The 18915-nt window shown below is 34.7% G+C and overlaps 1 protein-coding gene across 7 annotated transcripts in view; it reads left to right on the top strand.

Moving 5' to 3' along the window:
* LOC105203786 overlaps positions 1 to 18915 on the top strand; it is a 55007-nt gene that overhangs the window by 20193 nt on the left and 15899 nt on the right. For 5 of the 7 annotated variants that reach the window (XR_005574998.1, XR_005574996.1, XR_005574997.1 and 2 more), the window contains exons 2-3: positions 14649 to 14751; positions 17130 to 17315. Coding sequence is in view for 4 of the 7 variants with exons in the window: in XM_039450452.1 (XP_039306386.1) it covers positions 14667 to 14751; positions 17130 to 17315 (271 nt within the window). In the remaining 3 variants the exon portion in view is untranslated. Of the gene's footprint in view, positions 1 to 1868; positions 2618 to 3787; positions 3827 to 14648; positions 14752 to 17129; positions 17316 to 18915 lie in introns of those variants that run through there. The other 2 variants (XM_039450451.1, XM_026135253.2) reach the window with 2 other exon arrangements.

Here is an 18915-nt window from a genome sequence, read left to right as displayed (position 1 = left end):
TCGTGGACCTTAAGGATCTTAGCAAAATTTATTTTTCCCAAAACTATAAAAAAATGACATGTAATATTAATTAGGATAATTGAACACTTACAATATTGTATGTCAGAGTAAATATTTTATATGGAAATTTACATATAAAGCATTATACAGTTTTATAATGTAAGAAGATTTCATAAGATTTTAATATCGATTTTTATACAGAACTTGTGTAATAACAACTGCAATACCTATTCTAGGAAGCATCAAGCAACTTAATTTTACTCTAATAAATGATATTGTAAAGGTACAATCATCCTAATATCACATGTCATTTTATTAAGATTTCTAAAAAAGTCAATTTTGCTAAGATCCTTAAGGTCCACGATTATAAATTGAGCAAGCTATAGGCATTACAATTGCAACAAGTTCTTTAATCCATCACTAGTTAACAGTTTTAGATTTGTGTCCTGACCTTCCTGCCCTAGTCCATTTAATATCTCTTTTCATACTGAGAACAATGTTCGCTTTTGCACATTTGACCTAAAATAATTAAATTCTCTACTCTAACTTTAATATTATATATTTTCTGTTACTACACCAATCTAGAATTGTTAACTAGTGACAAAATATAAATGTAAAAGTTATCCATATCTCTCCATTCTTAACATAATATCTTTAAGTGACCATTGTGCCTACAATAGACTTTAGGTGAAATTGTACGATATTCTTATTGAATTGATCTTTATTAGTTTACAAAATGATAAGAGAGAGTGGCCACTTATACAAAATACATGTAACAATTAATAAAATAATGCACCTATTTACCGAATTACTCCACGAAGGCCGTCTCTCGATGACAATGTCTCTTTTTTTTGTCGCTCTCAAATAGCACTTTAACAACGACCGCGTAATATATTGTTCACCACTTACGATACTACACCCGCGATGCCGTCGGAGATGTTACTGTCTCGGCAAACGACAAATCTCGAGCGCCAGGAAATCGCGCGCGGCGCAACATAACCTAACTAACCTCTCGACCGGTTGATCGCGACCGTTGCTGACACACAACACGCAACACGCGCGTGACCGAACGATTATTATATGTGCGTTCTCACACACTGATAAACATACGAATTAAGACCGAAAACAAACGGCCTCGGATTAAAAAATGCGATCAACCAAGGGGTTGACACCGTCGCTAATGCAACAAGCTTCTGTCGAACGGCTCGATATTTTAGTCGGCACTCACGATACTGCGCGAATAACGTGTTACACATGAGCTCCAGCAAAATGTGATACGATCGCGACCGATCAGGAGCAACGAAGATTGCAGGGCAAGCGGAGAATCAAGTCGAGTAACGTTACACGAGCACGAGACAGCAACGAGACGCGAGCTCGTAACGCTTGACGAACGAGATATGATCTATGCGATCCTGGCACTCACGCTGCTACTACACTCGACACACCCGATGTTGTATCTGTACAGAGCTTCAACACGAGGAACACGAAAGAAGCACCGGGAAGCACGGAGCGCCCGCCGGTCACCGGTACAAGCGAGTAGAGGACAGAGCAACATGGCGGTGACAACGACGACCGTCGTCGGTGCTGCGCAGTCACTACGCCATCTACGAACGTTACCGAAGAGCGGCGGACGCGAACGAGTGCCGGCTCGGTCGCTTGAGGCGCTCGGTCACGTCCGCCAGCGCTCGGCAACGTTCGTAGGTAGCGTGCGCGGCGCAGTCACGTACGCCATCTACGAACGTTGCCGAGCGCTGGCGGACGTGACCGAGCGCCTCAAGAGACCGAATCGGCACTCGTTCGCGTCCGCCGCCCCTCGGCAACGTTCGTAGATGGCGTAGTGACTGCGCAGCACCGACGACGATCATCGAGTCGCTGTCACCGCCATGTTGCTCTGTCCTCTATCCGCTTGTCTTGTACCGGTGATCGGTGAACGCTCCGTGCTTCTTTCGTATTGCTCGTGTTAAAGTTCTGTGCGGATACAACGTCGGGTATGTCGAATGCAGTAACAGCGTGAGTGCCAGGATCGTATAGATCATATCTCATTCGTCAAGCGTTATGAGCACGCGTCTCGTGCTCATGTAACGTTATTCAACTTGATTCTCCGCTTGCCTCGCAATCTTCGTTGCTCCTGATCGGCCGCGATTGTATCACATTTTGCTGGAGCTCATGTGTGACATGTTATCCGCGTAGTATCGTGAGTGCCGACTAAAATATCGAGCCGTTCGACCGAAGCTCGTTGCGTTAACGACAGCGTCAACCCCTCGGTCGATCGCATTTTTCAATCCGCGACTGTTTGTTTTTGGTCTCAATTCGTATGTTCATCAGTGTGTGAGAACGCGAATATAATAATCGTCCGGTCACGCGCATGTTGCGTGTTGTGTGTCAGCAACGGCCGCGACCAACCGGTCGAGAGGTTAGTTAGGTTAGGTTATGTTATGCTGCACACGATTCTCTGTTGCTCGAAATTCGTCGTTTGCCGGGACAGTAACTTCCCCGATGGCGTCGCGAGTGTGGTATCGTAAGTGGACAATATATTGTGCGGTCGTCGTTAACATGCTCGAGAGCGACAAAAAGAAGAGACATCGTCAGCGAGAGACGGCCTTCGTGGAGTAATTCGGTAAGTAGATGCATTATTTTATTAATTGATACATGTATTTTGTATAAGTGGTCACTCTCTCCTATTATTTCGTAAACTCGCTCCTATTATTTCGTAATAGAGATAAATTCAATAAGAATGTCATACCATTTGAACTAAACTCTATTGTAAGCACAGTGATCACTTAAAGATATTATCATAAGAATGAAAAGATATGGATAACTTTTAAGTTTTTATTTTGTCACTAGTTAACAGTTCTAGATTGGTGTAGTGACAGAAAATATGTAATATTAAAGATAGAGTCGAGAATTTAATTATTTTAGGTCAAATGTGCAAAAGCAAACATTATTTTTAGTATGAAAAGAGATATTGAATGGGCTAGGGCAGGAAGGTCAGGACACAAATCTAAAACTGTTAACTAGTGATGGACTAAAGAACTTGTTGCAATTGTAATGCCTATAGCTTGCTCAATTTATAATCGTGGACCTTAAGGGTCTTAGCAAAATTGACTTTTTCAGAAATCTTAATAAAATGACATGTGATATTAATTAGGATGATTGTACCCTTACAATATCATTTATTGGAGTAAAATTAAGTTGCATGATGCTTCCTAGAATAGGTATTGCAGTTGTTATTACACAAGTTCTGTATAAAAATAGATATTAAAATCTTATAAAATCTTCTTACATTATAAAACTATATAACACTTTATATGTAAATTTCTATATAAAATATTTACTCTGACATACAATATTGTAAGTGTACAATTATTCAAATTACATGTCATTTTCTTAAGGTTTCAGGAAAAATAAATTTTGCTAAGATCTTTAAGGTCCATGATTATGAATTATGCAAGCTACAGGCATTACAATTGCAACAAATTCTTTAATCCATCACTAGTTAACAGTTTTAGATTTGTGTCCTGACCTTCCTGCCATAGCCTATTCAATATCTCTTTTCATACTGAAAATAATGTTCGCTTTTGTACATCTGACCTAAAATAGTTAAATTCTCGACTCTACCTTTAATATTATGGATTGTCTGTCAGTATGCGAATTTGAAACTGTTAACTTGTGATAAAATGAAGAGTTTATTGCAATTGTAATGCCTGTAGCTTACCGAATTCAAGCAGCAATATTAATAACTGTGGACGCTGCTATAATGTGAATTATATTTATTTGTGTTTTACAGGTCGACGTTGAAAACTCCGCTGCTGTGCATCGTGTGTCGGTGAGTGACAAATCATATTTTAATCCAATAATGAATCTCTGTTGAATATATTAATAGAGATCCATTGATAGAGATTTATTTGTGTGTGTGAAGTTGACGTATCATTTCGTGGAAACTCACGAAATATGGAGAGTTATGGCTTTATTTACAATAGTTCTATAATTCCTAATAGATACAACGAATATTTCTGGTCTTGAAAGCAAAAAAAAACACATAGGACAAACTGAGACGCTGTGCGAAACTTGCGTCTCACTTTCCTATGCGTTTTCTTTCGCTTTAAAGGCCAGAACTATTTATTTTATCTATTAGGAATTATAGAACTATTGTAAATAAAGCTAGAATTCTCAATATTTCATCAGTTTCCACGAAATGATACGCTAACTTCACATACACACACACACACAGTCATGTGACTGAGTTTTATAGTTTGGGCTTTATAAACTTAAGCCTAAAGGTTTATCCAATTAATCAACTGTTTTTTTCTTTCAAAGTAAGGTGACGCATTAGGAAAACTTTAATGGCTTTGATAATCATTAGGGATCTAATAGTTAGGAGACCAATGGATATGGGACTTACGTGGGTCATCAAAATTACTCTCAAGTTTACTGCGGACATGCAACGTAGCATTGCGTTTAATAGTGACATTATTTACGATAAAAATATTATGTCTATCAATATATGTGCAGATACACTATACATATACACAACTTTTATATTTATTATAATTAATTATACATATATGGGCATAATATATAATTAAGTTTAACATAATTTTTTGCCTTGTCCTCTAGCTTCTTGAATTAATTTTAAACAGATATTTTAATGAAATTTTAATTTGAAGCTTGATCACAAAAATACATAAAATTAAAAACTGAAGAGCTGCAATAAATTTTTTCTGATATTTTCTTTCGTTAAGAAAAATATGTAGGCCAAAGAGTTTACTGTTTTAACTTTAAACGATGTGTATTTATTTAAGCACACTCTATATATGTCTTAAAGTTATAACTTTGTAAAACTTATATGTATGCGCAATCGCCATAGGAATAACTTAGAAATAACTTTAACTTAGAAGATCCAATACAATAAAATTAAAATTAGCGTAATTATTCACCTAATAAAACTTTACAATTACAAATTTACAATTGCAATACTTATCAAAAGCTAGTAAAGATCTGAATAACAATTTCTCAAGTTAGTTCGCGAACGAGATGCTCTGAATACTTATTCATGTGATTAGTTAAACTCTGTATGACGTTCCTTGTTGTAAAGTTTAGACAATAACGCCGCCAATTTCACGTGATGCTTAATCGCAACTCTGTTATTTCGATTGAAATCACATCTGTTATCGACTACCACGCTTGTCTGTCCACTCCACAGAAATAGATAGTAAAAATTATTAAGTTTAAATCTATAATTTGACTCATTATCATGTCATTAAAGCATATCAATTAATGAGAATCAATTTTTCTTCATGCGTAAAAATAATGCTTTCGCAATTAATCTCGAAACTTAGATTAGACCGTGGATAACATTAACAATCATCAGAAAATTGAATATGTTTCGGAGGAGCGTGCATCAAACGACGCGCCACTTTGTGACAAATTTAGTTTATGAATACTCTTTGAACGTCATTTTCAGTACGGCCTTTCTAGGCAAATGTCACGCTGCATTATCTCTCACGTACAATTTACATATGTGTATGGCATGTAGTGTACTGCACATATATCGAAGCAACGACATGGCGCGTCGACGAATCACGAGCGTGGAAAAATTATGACGAGTTTTATGATCTTCCAATTTTACGGTGGAATTATTATTAACGCTCTCGGATCGATAAGTTCTATCTCGCTCGTTCGGCGTAATAAAAATGTAATAAAGTCTAAATATTGACGGGAATCAAATAATTTAACATCAATCTCATAATCAAGCTCTCTTTTTCGCGTAAAAACAAAAGAGATGCATTTGCTACCGATCTTAAAATACGTCTTTCATAAAACTGAATTTCACAAACAATATTTAAAGTATATATAAAACCGTAAAGTGTATAACACAATTAAAATCGAGAAAAGGCTAACAATGATCATCGTGGATTTCAAGAGCTCAAATAACAAATCACAAGTAATTTTATATACATTTTCCAATTCTTCGAACTACACACTGATATTATTGGTCTTGAAACGCAGATTTTAAATTAAATCAGAAAAATAATAATATAATATTAAATTGAGATTTTTATAATGCTGATGCTAACAAGTATCTATAAGACTTTCCCACCTCAAAAAAATATAAGCAATTTAATAATTTATTTAAGATTTAAGTAATTATTTGCATAAATAATTTGTTCTCTTTTCTTTTTATAATATATTTTTCTTTATTTAATCATATCATATTGCTATTTATTTATTGGCTGCGTTCAGCAGAAAAAGTAGCTTTGCAACTCTTGCAGAATTCTTTAATAGGATTGATTTATACATTAAAATCCGGCAGAGGAATAAGGACAAGAATAATATTAAAGAACCAATAATATTAAAGAATTTTGCAATAGCTATAAAGCGGCTTTTTCTTGTGAACGCAACCATTGTCTGATATATTATATTTTTCTCACTGACATCTGAGTGTTCTATGCTTTCTTCTTGTGATACAAACGAAGAATACATCGAGAACAGTAAACCATTAGCTTTTCAATTGGCATAAAACATGAAAGACATAAAACTCGTAATACTTGTATTTTATCCTGGCTAAAAGAATAAAATATGTGAGGTTCGATGCGACCGAAAACAATAGTAGTCGATCACAGAGAAATAAAGATAGATTGATATGTCGGTAGTAACTCTCTGTTCCGAGATAGAAATAATCTGCGATTCACGTTTTCATATATCTTTTTTCCCAATTACAATTGCAATATAATTATTTCGCTCTCGGAGAGTGCGCAATTTATTTGTAACTTTTTTTTGCGAATAATTGCGGCACAACTAAAATCCTCTCGAAATTAACATGTGTAAAGTATGTGTCGTGTGAATTTTCGCGAGAAAATTGTGCTATCTGTCACGATCAAGAGAGACTTGACAAACGAGCGCATTAAAAATTCAAAGTTATTTACCTACTTCTCAAAAGATAAAGGAGAGAAGAAGAGCGGATACAGATATTTATATCGAAGATGAAGACTATTCTCGCTATTTTTGAGAAATAAGCTGTATCTTTTGCATCGCCAAGATGCTTGTTCAATTTTCGTAGAAAAATACTTTTCCGCGCTAAACCTTCAAGAAACTGAAAATAAATTGCTTATCGGCGTATCTTTGGATCTCAAAATTAAAAACTAACAATTTGGTCATGTACAAAGCATGCTTTGCTTTTTACAGACATAAGAAAATCCTGTTAGGTTTTTATCAAGCTGCACCAAGAAATTCTACTGAAATTACAGATACAAGATATCACCTGCTCTTCAAGATAGTCAAACTTTATATGTTTATAAAACATCTATTTTCGTTTAGCACACAGAAAGAGAATAAAATGCTTACAATTATCATAAATTAACTATAATTTATAGTTATTTTCGGTGCCAAGTATATATGTATTTTAACACAAATTATAGCTGTTATTTATTATTGCTACGTAAGCAGTGAATTAAACAAATAGTTACATTCATTATACTTGCAGTTGCATTTACTTATACATAAAAATATTTATTTTTTTTTACCATTTATATTTCTACATTAACATTCGAAATTATTATGATGAAATTTTTTCGTAACTGGTAGTACTGTAAAGTTATTATATTTCGATTATAGCAATAATAACTAAAAATAGAGCTCCTAATGATAATTATTTTATCATACAATTATAGTCAAACATTTTTCTCTCAATGTTTGTTTTAAAACAATATTTCATATATTATTTTATTATTTTCTCAATTACCCTCCATATATTTTCCCTGATAATTTTTTTTTCGAGAAAAATTACCTTTGCAAACAAAATTATTGCTTCGAATATTGCGAGAGAGACAAAGAAAACAAAAATATTTATTTCTGGGAATCGTACGCCTGGGGACGTACTTAGGTCCCCAACTTCTCATCACGATCACATTTCTCCGTGTCGTTTTGTCCCAGCAATTTCAGAATGAGATTACGCTCACGTAATGTTCCGAAGTCCAACCTTCAAAGGGCATGGCGTGCACTTGCAATATTGCATAGGCTACGATTGTTTCGGTAGACGGAAAATTAATAGACTGATGCTTCTACCAGGAATTAATGAGACTCTCACGAGAGGCAATTACGATTGATAACCACCTCGACAAGAGGGTATTCCTAACTCCGCTAACAAAGCCACGTTTTCATCATGACACGGCATGACGTCGAAAGCGAACCAATTAAGAAACTGTTGCTAAAGTCAGTAAACAATCGAGCAATTTCGCATTCCTGATCTACATTTAGTAGATGGATCTCGTGTAAGACCTAGAAAATGTTTAGATAAGCCTTGACCGCGACCTCCCAACTTCGAACTTACGAGTGGCGAATTAGCGGTTTCTAAGTTCTAATTTCAATGATGTTGTAGTTAAAGGTCAGAGATGTGGCTTCGTGTTCGTGACGCGAAGGAAGATAACAAGAGAGCGTGAACGGAAGCGGCGGAAGGTGAGAGAGTAGGCTGGATAAATCGTGCAGTTTATCTACGATATGATCGAGGTTGCCCTAATTAATCGAGCGCATGATAAATGACGCGGCTTAAGTGACCTCCTCTAGAATCGAATAAAATCTGACCGACATAATGAGAATTATATTACTCGCCCACAAAAACAGGGTCAATTTTTTTTTTTTTTTACGTCTATCCAACTTTTGATCTGGCGTTACGAGATCGACCGCGCACAGTTCGATGAATTAATCCAGAAATTAAATGTCGATTAAATTAAACTAACGTAATCTCAAATTAATATCTACTGTACATGTTGATCTGTGCAAAAGCGAAAATTATTTCGAATGTTCTCTTTTCTTTTTTCTTCTAATTATATTCTTATCAAATCCCTTCTAATTACATCAGCCAACATTTCCTGCTCCTTTCGAGACATTTAAATGCAAGTTTCAATCTACAATTCTCAAAATGAAATCCCTCGAACGCGGCCAGATGGGCAGATAGATAGGCAGTTATAATGACGATTCCAATCTCACCCATATCGAATACAATGGCATCTGTCTTTCGTGTACGTAAATTGTAGGCACAGAGATGCCTGGGCTTACATTCGCACGTACATGTGCATAAACGTATACCTCACTCGCTGCGGGATCTGCCGGGTGCGACGTCTCGTGTACAAACCTGGACCAAACATCTCGAACTGTCTCGAGACCGGCACACGACGAACCCCTACACATAAACGACGTAAATACCTCGGCATTCCATGATGTTGAGGCAATATGGAGTACTGACTTCCTGCGGCCATACATACCGCTCGTATTCCGATAGCGTGCCAAAATGTGGGAAATGCAGATAGAGCTGTTAACCTGCACTCGCCTTTCTGCAACGAGCAGTCGCGAAATGTATGCGCGATAGTAAGGTAAATGTGAATGAACATATTCCTATGTCCTATGTCATACACTCACATGGAAACTTATTATTAATTAATCTTAAATCTGTTTATTTTTTATAATATCAAAATTCGATTGTAGTCTTTAAACACTTAAAAAAATTTCCAAAATGATTTATTTTAAATATTGTAAGTATTAACATTTAAAAAATTTGTTAGACAATTAGAGTAGAATTTATACCTTGATAATGTTCTTAAAATTTTTTAAGAATATCATTAAGAGAATATCTTGTTGCATTTATAAATAATACATTAAGAATAAATATTTAGAACATTAAAGACTAGTTTCAAGTTGACATTAGTTATTCATTCGGATGCTTTACTTATATTCTTGTTATTTTTGGAATAATTTAAAAATTTTTCATATTTTTGTATGCTAGAGGAAAATCGCTAACATTGGCACCCCGTTTGGTTTTTGAATATTTCTTAAATCTAAACTTAAACTTTAAAAGCATAAATACAAACTGTTTTCTATGTCAGATGATGCAGAGATTTTTATAATACTATTTCATATTTTGTAATAATTAATATTTTTGCAACATATCCAAAAAGAAAGATTGAGAAATTAGGCCCCAAAACTGGCACCCAAGCAGTAATAGCAGAATTCAAACACGGCCTCGTAGTAAAAGATTTAACTATGAAATAATTGATAAACAAAGTAATAAAATGTTTTTTATATATTAAACAACAAAGTTTATAAAATTGCAAAATTGAAATTGAATCTTTCGACTTTATAAATTTTTTCTAACACCTTACTAGTGTATATGTGGACGCTATTTTTCCTCCCTTAAGGTACTAAAGAAAATGTGAAAAAGTTCATGAAATATCTGTCAATATTGTAGTTGAATATTTCATAGTTATTGTCTGTTCTCACAGAGAGGTGGTCCATTTTACGTTGCATAGCGATTTTATGTTTCAAACCGCTTTACGAGTAAAATATGAAAGAGGAACATATAGACAAAAAGTTTTAGAAAGCTACAAACATATGAAACGATCTATTATTATCAATAATACACTTACTATTGTTACAACTATGCGAGAGAAAAAATCGTGCAAATTTTATTTTTGTTTTTCAAGATTTTGTTTTTAGCAAATTTTATATAGAAGAAAAACCGTGAACTATAGATTTTTACTTCTTTAATTCTCTAGTCAGCTCATGTTTTAGTCAGTATTAATATAGTACAATATTCAGTTTTCAAGAAATGTGACGGTATCGCTTTAGGAGAGGTGAGCCAATATTGGCAACTTTCCTCTCTAATGTTTTATATTTCAAATTTCAATTAATTAAATCATTTTATATCGTAAATTCTTGCAAAAATTCAATAATCTTGCATTATTATTAGGACATTTACCTTACGTAGACTCGATGATGAAAACTTGTTCAAAAACAGAAACAAACAAGATGAAGAACATTTTTTCACGTAACTGCGAATCGTCTCTCATTTTACATTCCGTCCTTTAAATTTACAATACCACACGGGAGGCCCGGCATGCTGTTTCAGCATTCGTAACATTCCCTCACGATACTTCCCGACGCGATCGATCGTGTGTAACGCCCAAGAATTCAAGAGTTGACTATTTTTTTCACATGAATATGTTCCGTGAAACGAGATTTTTCACACCGAACTAACCGACCTACTTAGATAACAGACACGTCGTAACTATCATTTTCTGGCGACCAAAAAATCTCGTAGGCTCTCACGAACGTGCAGCAAGAGGATAAGAGCTACTTCTCTCCGCCAGAAAAGACTAGTAGAAGTTAATAGGATACTCTAGCTCGACGCGCGAAGGAGTGCTATCGATATCTGAAATAGTATAGCGATATCGTAAAATTCACTGCTTTATTAAAACAGCAAGTTTTCACGCAACACCGAGCTAGCAGACTGACAAATCGACCTTATTCTTTCCTCTCTCCGTTTAGGACACTTTGGAACTTTAGACGGGTTATAAATTCAGGAGGTTCACGTAAAGCCAAACACGTAAAGCTCTGTATACCTTGTCGGTAAATATTTCTTAGATATTGAAAAGATGAATTTATTTGCGCAACGTTTTTCATCGTCATATTTCAAAGACACCCTTCCCCTAAGTCCTCCATATAAATTCTACCCTCATAAATAATGCCGTTTTCCATCATCTCTCATAATTGAGAAGAGTTCAGTGATCTCACTTTTTGTTTGAGGACAACAATTTTTTCCTTCCTCCTCTTACTTGATTCAACTCGCCATACCGCGTAGTTTAAAAATGATCAGCTTCTCCCCTCAATGTAAAAAAAATCTTTAAGTGCCTTGATTGTTTTCTTCACGATGCGAGGTTCCCCTCCCACCTGCGAGTATTGTATTGTGTTGAGGTTTCTTCTGCCTAAGCAAAGTATATATATATATATATATATATGCAATTTATTGCAGCAATATTTGACAAAACCGCCGCAAAAAATAAGAGTGGTCTGGCGAAAACCAGATATTGTAAAATCGATCGGGAGAAGGTATTCACCGAATCCTGCAGAAGATGGGAGACTAATGAGAATCCTATCAGCCACAGATCGCAACTCGAAAATGGCGAAAAGATATTCGACAACAAGCAGATTTCAAATTGACAATCGAGCGGCTCCCTTTCACATAAAATATAAGCTCATTTCTGAACGTACGCTGTATATTTGACTCTGTATATTTGATGTCAGTTTAGAGCAAACTGTGTCACGAAAACTGATTGATAAAGCTTGACGATATCGCGACGTATAAAATTGATTCGATTTCGTGAGGAGTCTTCGTGCACCGCAAGGGATTAACTGCATTTCGTAATTTGTGCTGCGCCCTAGCCACCCCAGTTGGGCAGACGTTTACGCGCGTGCATTATCCTGCATTATCTGCCCCTGACGTCCGGCGATATCGCAAATTCTCGATAATCTACCGTTCGCTATTATTGCGCCTAGATTTCGACCTATATCCACGTATAATGTTGATTTCCTGATGAGACAATACAATAAGTACTCATGAAATTGTTCTAAGCTTATGAAAAATAAAAAGGAAATAAAACCGAAAAATACACTGAGAAAAAACTTGACTAAATTTTTCAACTCGATTAAATTTTTTCAATTCACATATTTATATATTTAACTTAAATATTTGAATTTTAATTTAAACATTTATATATTTAACGTAAGTACATAAATACTTTAACTGAAGAAATTAAATCAAAATTTAAAAACTTGGTTAAATTAACAACTTTATTTCTCAGTATACGTTAAACTTAAAGACGTATGTGTCTCAATTCAAAACGTTATCAAAAATATAAAAATTTCATGGATTGTTCTATATTAATTTACATATCTGTATAAAATTTAAGCACAATTCTCTTATTAGTTAAAAATTTGATCAATTAATCTTTTGTTTACTCTTAATTCTTGCGTAAAATTGCGTTTTGTAATATTTATTTGCAAATTTAATGAGGAAGTAATATTATGAATTAAATCAAAAATTTTACATATACTAATGAAACTAATGAATATTCGTGTAAAAATTCATTTAAATCCGCGTAAATAACTTCAAAAGTTATTTATTTACAATTGTAAAATTAAACAGAATAAGGTCAAAATCAATAAAACAAGAAGCACACGAATCAAGCCAGATATATGCTGTGTTTACATCAATAAACTGAAAACAAATTAATGATGTAAATATTATAGAAACACATCTGGCTTGGCTCGTATTGCTTTATTGATTTCGAATCAGTTAAACCCGTAATCAGTATACATGTGATATCAATTTAAAATAGTCATTTGTTTGTTGCATAAGCAATAAGATAAATTTTTTATTAGTTTCTTCTTTACAGCTAATTTCAAAGAACCAATATTCGATAATTTACAATAAAAATTTTTTATCGTTGACTAGGAAAAAAAAAGAAAAATAAATCTAAGAAAAAACCTACAGTTTTTAAATCTCGATAACTTTTACCTGGTATTGTACAGCTATAAAACATTATTAAGAAGAATTCGAAATGTTTCTGTAAAGAATTTTAAAGAAATTAAAAATGTGTCTAAGGAATTTCTCTTAAAACTCTATAAAAATGCTATTTAAAGATTTTTTTCTTTTAGAAAAAGGTTCTCGTTCAGTCTTTATTTGGAACGGAGTATTTATTTGGAATTTATGTCATTTTCCAAAATCAACATTCGGTAAAAGCAGGACATTAAGAACGTAGTGAGGAAAGAGTCTTCCGTAATTTAAGCAACTTTTTTACATAATATCATTAAGGCGCTCTTAGCATCACTAAGGAAAAGATACAGAGATAACTCTCAGGCGACTATGAATTATACACCGCATATGGGAAAACCCGTCTCACATTTTCTACCCTCGAAGCAGACACATTAAACATTAATGAGAAAAGTGATAACGAAGCTAAAATGTCAGTGTGACCGATACGCGCTGCAGAATTTTTATTTTATTTCACATGATGTAAATGTATACATACGCATCTGTTTATATCAATTACAATCTTCATTATACGAAATAATTTGTTATAAAATATTTTATGCAGTAAAAATATGCTTTGAAATTTATATCTCACATAAACAGCAATAAAATAACTAAAATCCTTTAAATGAATATTGCCTCGAGCATAAAAATATTTGACGTCACGCAACGTTGTGCTCGTCGAATAATTTTAATCCCGGGGGATAAATCCCAGTAAATCTGACAATGGAAGAAATTCGATTCTTGTGAAGATTCTCTGTGCGCTGCGGGCAACGCGAACGACAGCAATTCCATGTCTCTGACGAAGCGCGAACCTCGCCAACTGATTCTCGACGCGTGCAAATCGTACGTCGAAACTCGAGCTACGAGTACCGGCTATCGATTCCAAAGCTCACCGAGCGACAAACGAACTGCGCATTCTAACGCAAGAAACATGAAAATCGTTCGTCATTCGGTTTCCCGATATAACGAGTCGCCGAAGCGTTCGTCAGAGACGACAGCGACATGAATTGATGAATTGAATGTTACGTGACAAGAGCTTCCTGATTGTAGTCAACTGTAATTCTATTACCCGTACTCAAATATAAGAACAAAGGCGTGCTCCAAACAATAGAATCCTCAATTAAAATCATATTTTATTCTCCGTTCCGCCTTCCTTCCCTTCTCTATTCACTTCTCTCAATTTGCGACTGTAAATTCGGCGAAGACACGTCACGTGCCGAATAGGAAGCAGACATGTATATCGAGATTTGAAAAGTCGGTTCAAAGGTGAATTTCTATTCAGTTGCAGAACAAAGGAACAATGTCGGCCGAGGTGAGAGCTGGTCGACCTACCATGCCAACCATTCCGCACTCCAAACGGCCTACGATCTTGGTGTATCCGACGGGTAAGGGCACGACAAGCGCCACGTTTCTAATACTAATTCTAGGCTGAATCACGCTAGAACTAAACTCTACTTTATTACAAGAAATACACGGCTTATGTCATGTTGGCATTATCTCGAGCTTCATTTTGAAAGCACGATATATTACTGCGCGAGGGGGATGACGTTTAATTAGACGCTTGTATGAAGTATTAGATCGCGCCCGCGGCGATGTTAAATTGCAAACGAGTAGAGCTGGGAGCAGGAGGGGGGGGTTAAAGAGGCGGGGAGAGACAAGCGGATTGATAATGTAATTAGTGTCAGCCGTTCGCCCGTTATATAGGCTTGCTATACGGTGAATTACGAGAAACACGAATCCGCTAACAAGTTAGCGGTGTGTTAATGCAATAACACAGCACTGCTATCCGATCGTTCAACGATCAAAGGCATTGCTCAATCGCTATTAAGTACTAATGTTTGCTCTCATCGTGTGCGATAGCGAGCGGATTGAGATGTATCGATTTACCGATATTCGAAGCAAAGAGATTCTAGTTCCAAATAATTCGAAATTGATTTTTTGTTTCACAAAGGCGATTTATGAAATTAGCAATTAATAGACCACGGACATTGAATTACTGGATGTTTGCCTCTATTGACGAGTGAACTGGAATGTATACCGAATGTATATCTGAAGCAAAGAGATTTCACTCTCAAAATAATTTGGAATTGATTTTTTTCTCCGGAAATCAATTTGAACGATTCGCACTTAATAGACCATTGATATTTAATGAACCTGGAGAGCATCTTTCCAAGGGATAGAGTACTTCGCCGAGGCGACGGAGCTATTTGCGTCACGGTTTTCAAGTTAGATTAATTGGTTGACGTTAAAACTTTGGAAACTTTAGATCTCGCGCAATTTGCAATCGGTGCTTCATTCAAATCCCCACAATAGCTCTAATTTGCAGTTACGGACACAACTGCTTCGAAAAATAACGCCGACACGTCGATCTAAAAACAAATCCTCAATTTCCAGAAACATGAGCGACGATATACGTGAGATGTGACAAGTACACAATACAAGAAATACGACGAGCACACGAAATACATGATACGCGAAATATGAGATATCTTTCTCTTTCCGCAGAATACGATACATGTCGTTAGAAGGAACTGTGTACTAATAATAATACTCCTTACCAATTTTTTGAATAAATCAGATTCAAGAAATTAATGTAAATTAATGCACACGCAGTTTATAACTTAAAATTTATCTTTTAATTGTTTAGAGCAAAGATAAGTTAATAATATGGAATTTTCACAGAGTGCGAAGCAAATAATCTCTAGAAGAAACTATGTATTGATAATATCTTTTAAATAAATTGGATTTGATACAAGCAAGTACACGCAAGTAATAACTTAAAATTCATCTTTTGACTATTGTAAAACTAATTTAATGAAAAGAATTGAATACAAAGTTGTATCTGGTCGAGAATCGCGTTGTATCTCGTTTTCGAGAAATTGTCCGCTATCTTGATTAAAAGTTCCCCAAAAAAGTTCTTACTTAAGCATATTGTGAAAGCTAAATCAAGCTCTATATATATTACTAAGAAAATAGGGCTTAATCCAAGAGAGAACTGGGACACTTTTATTGAGAAATGTCGACATTACTACATTATGCGTTTTGAGCAAAAAGTTTTAATCGAACAATTCAGTAGTTGAGAGGAAGTCAGGGATTCAAACTCTTTTAAATACGGAACTGAAAGTCTAATCAGTACCATCTTAAGCCCCGTCTTATAATACTCACTAATTCGATCCGAGTAACCAACTTCACTCTTATTACACGCTTGAAAATTTCATGAAACTGACAAACTTTCTAGAAGTGCATGTCACTTTTTATGTCTAACGATATAGATTCCGCTTCGTGACCTGGAACACACAAACCGCTGTCTAGTGACATGTGCGCCTCATTAGAGATAAACGCGCATAGATAATAAAAATAAAATCGCTTTTTTGTTTACGTATAAAATCGTGTTCATGTATCTAATAAAACTAACCAACTTACTAACTAAAAGTTAATAAAATTGACATATCGACAATTGTTTGATTGAATGAATCCAATAAATTGATATACGTTCGTGATGCTAACAAAAATAATTTTATAAAAACGGAACATTCGTCTCATGAAATATCACACTGTCAGTGTTTTCAATCTATATACTGATTAATCAAAATGACCTATCGAAAAACGTGGCTTAAATTTTTAATAACTTCAATTACGTCACTGAAAAAGATAAATACGTGTCGCGAGAGATTTATATATACGCTATTGTATTCCAGTATATAACAATAGAACACAAAATTAGTACTAATTTACGAAGTTCTAATATATTTGCATCTTTCAGTTACGCCGGAGAGTATAATCATACCTATCGTGTCCTGCATTCTGGGGTTTCCATTACTGGCGTTAATGGTAATTTGCTGCCTACGGAGGAGAGCAAAACTCGCCAGGGAACGGGCCCGGCGAAGAAATTGTGATTTGGATCATGGCGCATTGAGCCTCGTACGTTTCAGCCCGGTTCATCGCCTAGGTGAGCACCCACCGAGTTTAAAAGTGAAACTAGGACACACGCGCGCACGTGGAACAGATATTCGCTGTGTGAATAGAAACACTGAATAGAACCCAAATCGCTCGTGCAAAATTAAATATGTGATAAGACTGAATAGGACGTTCAGACCAGCAGCGAGAAAATTATTAAATATGTAACGCATTTTCGGATATACACAAAACCGTTAAACTTTTTTTAATTAATAATTTTTATTTAATAATTAATTATTTTTATGAATATTAGAGGAGAAGGGGATAATATGGCATCCATTTTCCTTTGAATAGTTTTGTTAATAATCAATATTTTAAATTGAAACGAACGATTATCTTCATTAGTGTTGTGTAACAGATTTTAGACCCAAAGTAATAAAATATTTATTATTTAGTATGTGATTTATAAAAGTCTGACACATTGCATAGTCAGTGAAAGAGGAAAAGTAGTGGTAACATGATTAGTCCAAAAATAATTTTGAAAGATTGATTTAGTTTAAAAATCACAGTATTTTAATATAAAATTATATATTTTTAATTTTCCATCGTTTAGAATTTTCCTGCATTCAGAAACATTAGAAATATCATTAAAGATATAATTGTATTCTTGTTTAACATTAATTTATTCTTGTTAAACAACAAGTATACAATGTTATCTTTAATGTTTCTGAACACAATCCTCCGACTGATTGATTTATCAAAGAAATACTTCGATATGAAAATTTCGTTTAAGCCACATTAACAAAATCCCATATTATTATTTAACTTTACATAACTCGAAATTTTTATAGCCGAATTAAAAATTAAATAACAAAAAAGTACACCCGAGTGTACATACATTGCCGTGATAATACACTCAAGTTTAAAAACCAATGAGGAAATATGTGTAATTGATAAAATGTACCTTGAAAAAATTTCGAAGTTACTAAAAAGCAAAAATGCCTTATAACAATTGTCAGCTGTTGTATATTGGTATATTAGCGCGACTAGAAAACGACGTTTTATTAAACGAATAATTTCATAAGCAACAATTAGAATTTGTCACCTCATAACAGGGATAATAGGGGTAGCCGTAATGTTCACAGTAGCCATAATATCCCCTTCTCCTCTACGTATAATGTATCTAAATGAAATTGAGATATGAAATATATGTATAACTGACCGTTGTCTTTATGAAATAAGCACGGTACAACTTATTAATATTTCTAACGCCATGACGTTTATTTGAAAAGGTATAAATTTAGGTCCTATTCATATAGAAGAAGCGAGAAATTAAATGCAACAACATCTGCTCTAATTTTCTTCGGTTTAATAACTGCTACGTAGTTTTTTTTTTATCTCTTCCTCCCTATATTTCTACCTCGACTCTCTGACTGACCGAATGCACGCACACAAGCATAATACGCAGGTACTCTCTTGCGATGGCACATAAATGCACTCGTAATACACGGCCGTTGAAATAAACATAAAGAGAGTAGAAGAGACTCTACAGCAGATTGAATTCCAGCCCGAACACTCGAATTCCATGGCATGTTCATGCACCGATGGATATTTTTAGCTTGAAACTAAACCGGTGGACGCGCATCCGTATA

The sequence above is a fragment of the Solenopsis invicta genome, chromosome 6, assembly GCF_016802725.1.
Source record: "Solenopsis invicta isolate M01_SB chromosome 6, UNIL_Sinv_3.0, whole genome shotgun sequence".
NCBI classification, from domain to species: domain Eukaryota; kingdom Metazoa; phylum Arthropoda; class Insecta; order Hymenoptera; family Formicidae; genus Solenopsis; species Solenopsis invicta.
This window is presented reverse-complemented; position numbering and strand designations above follow the sequence as displayed.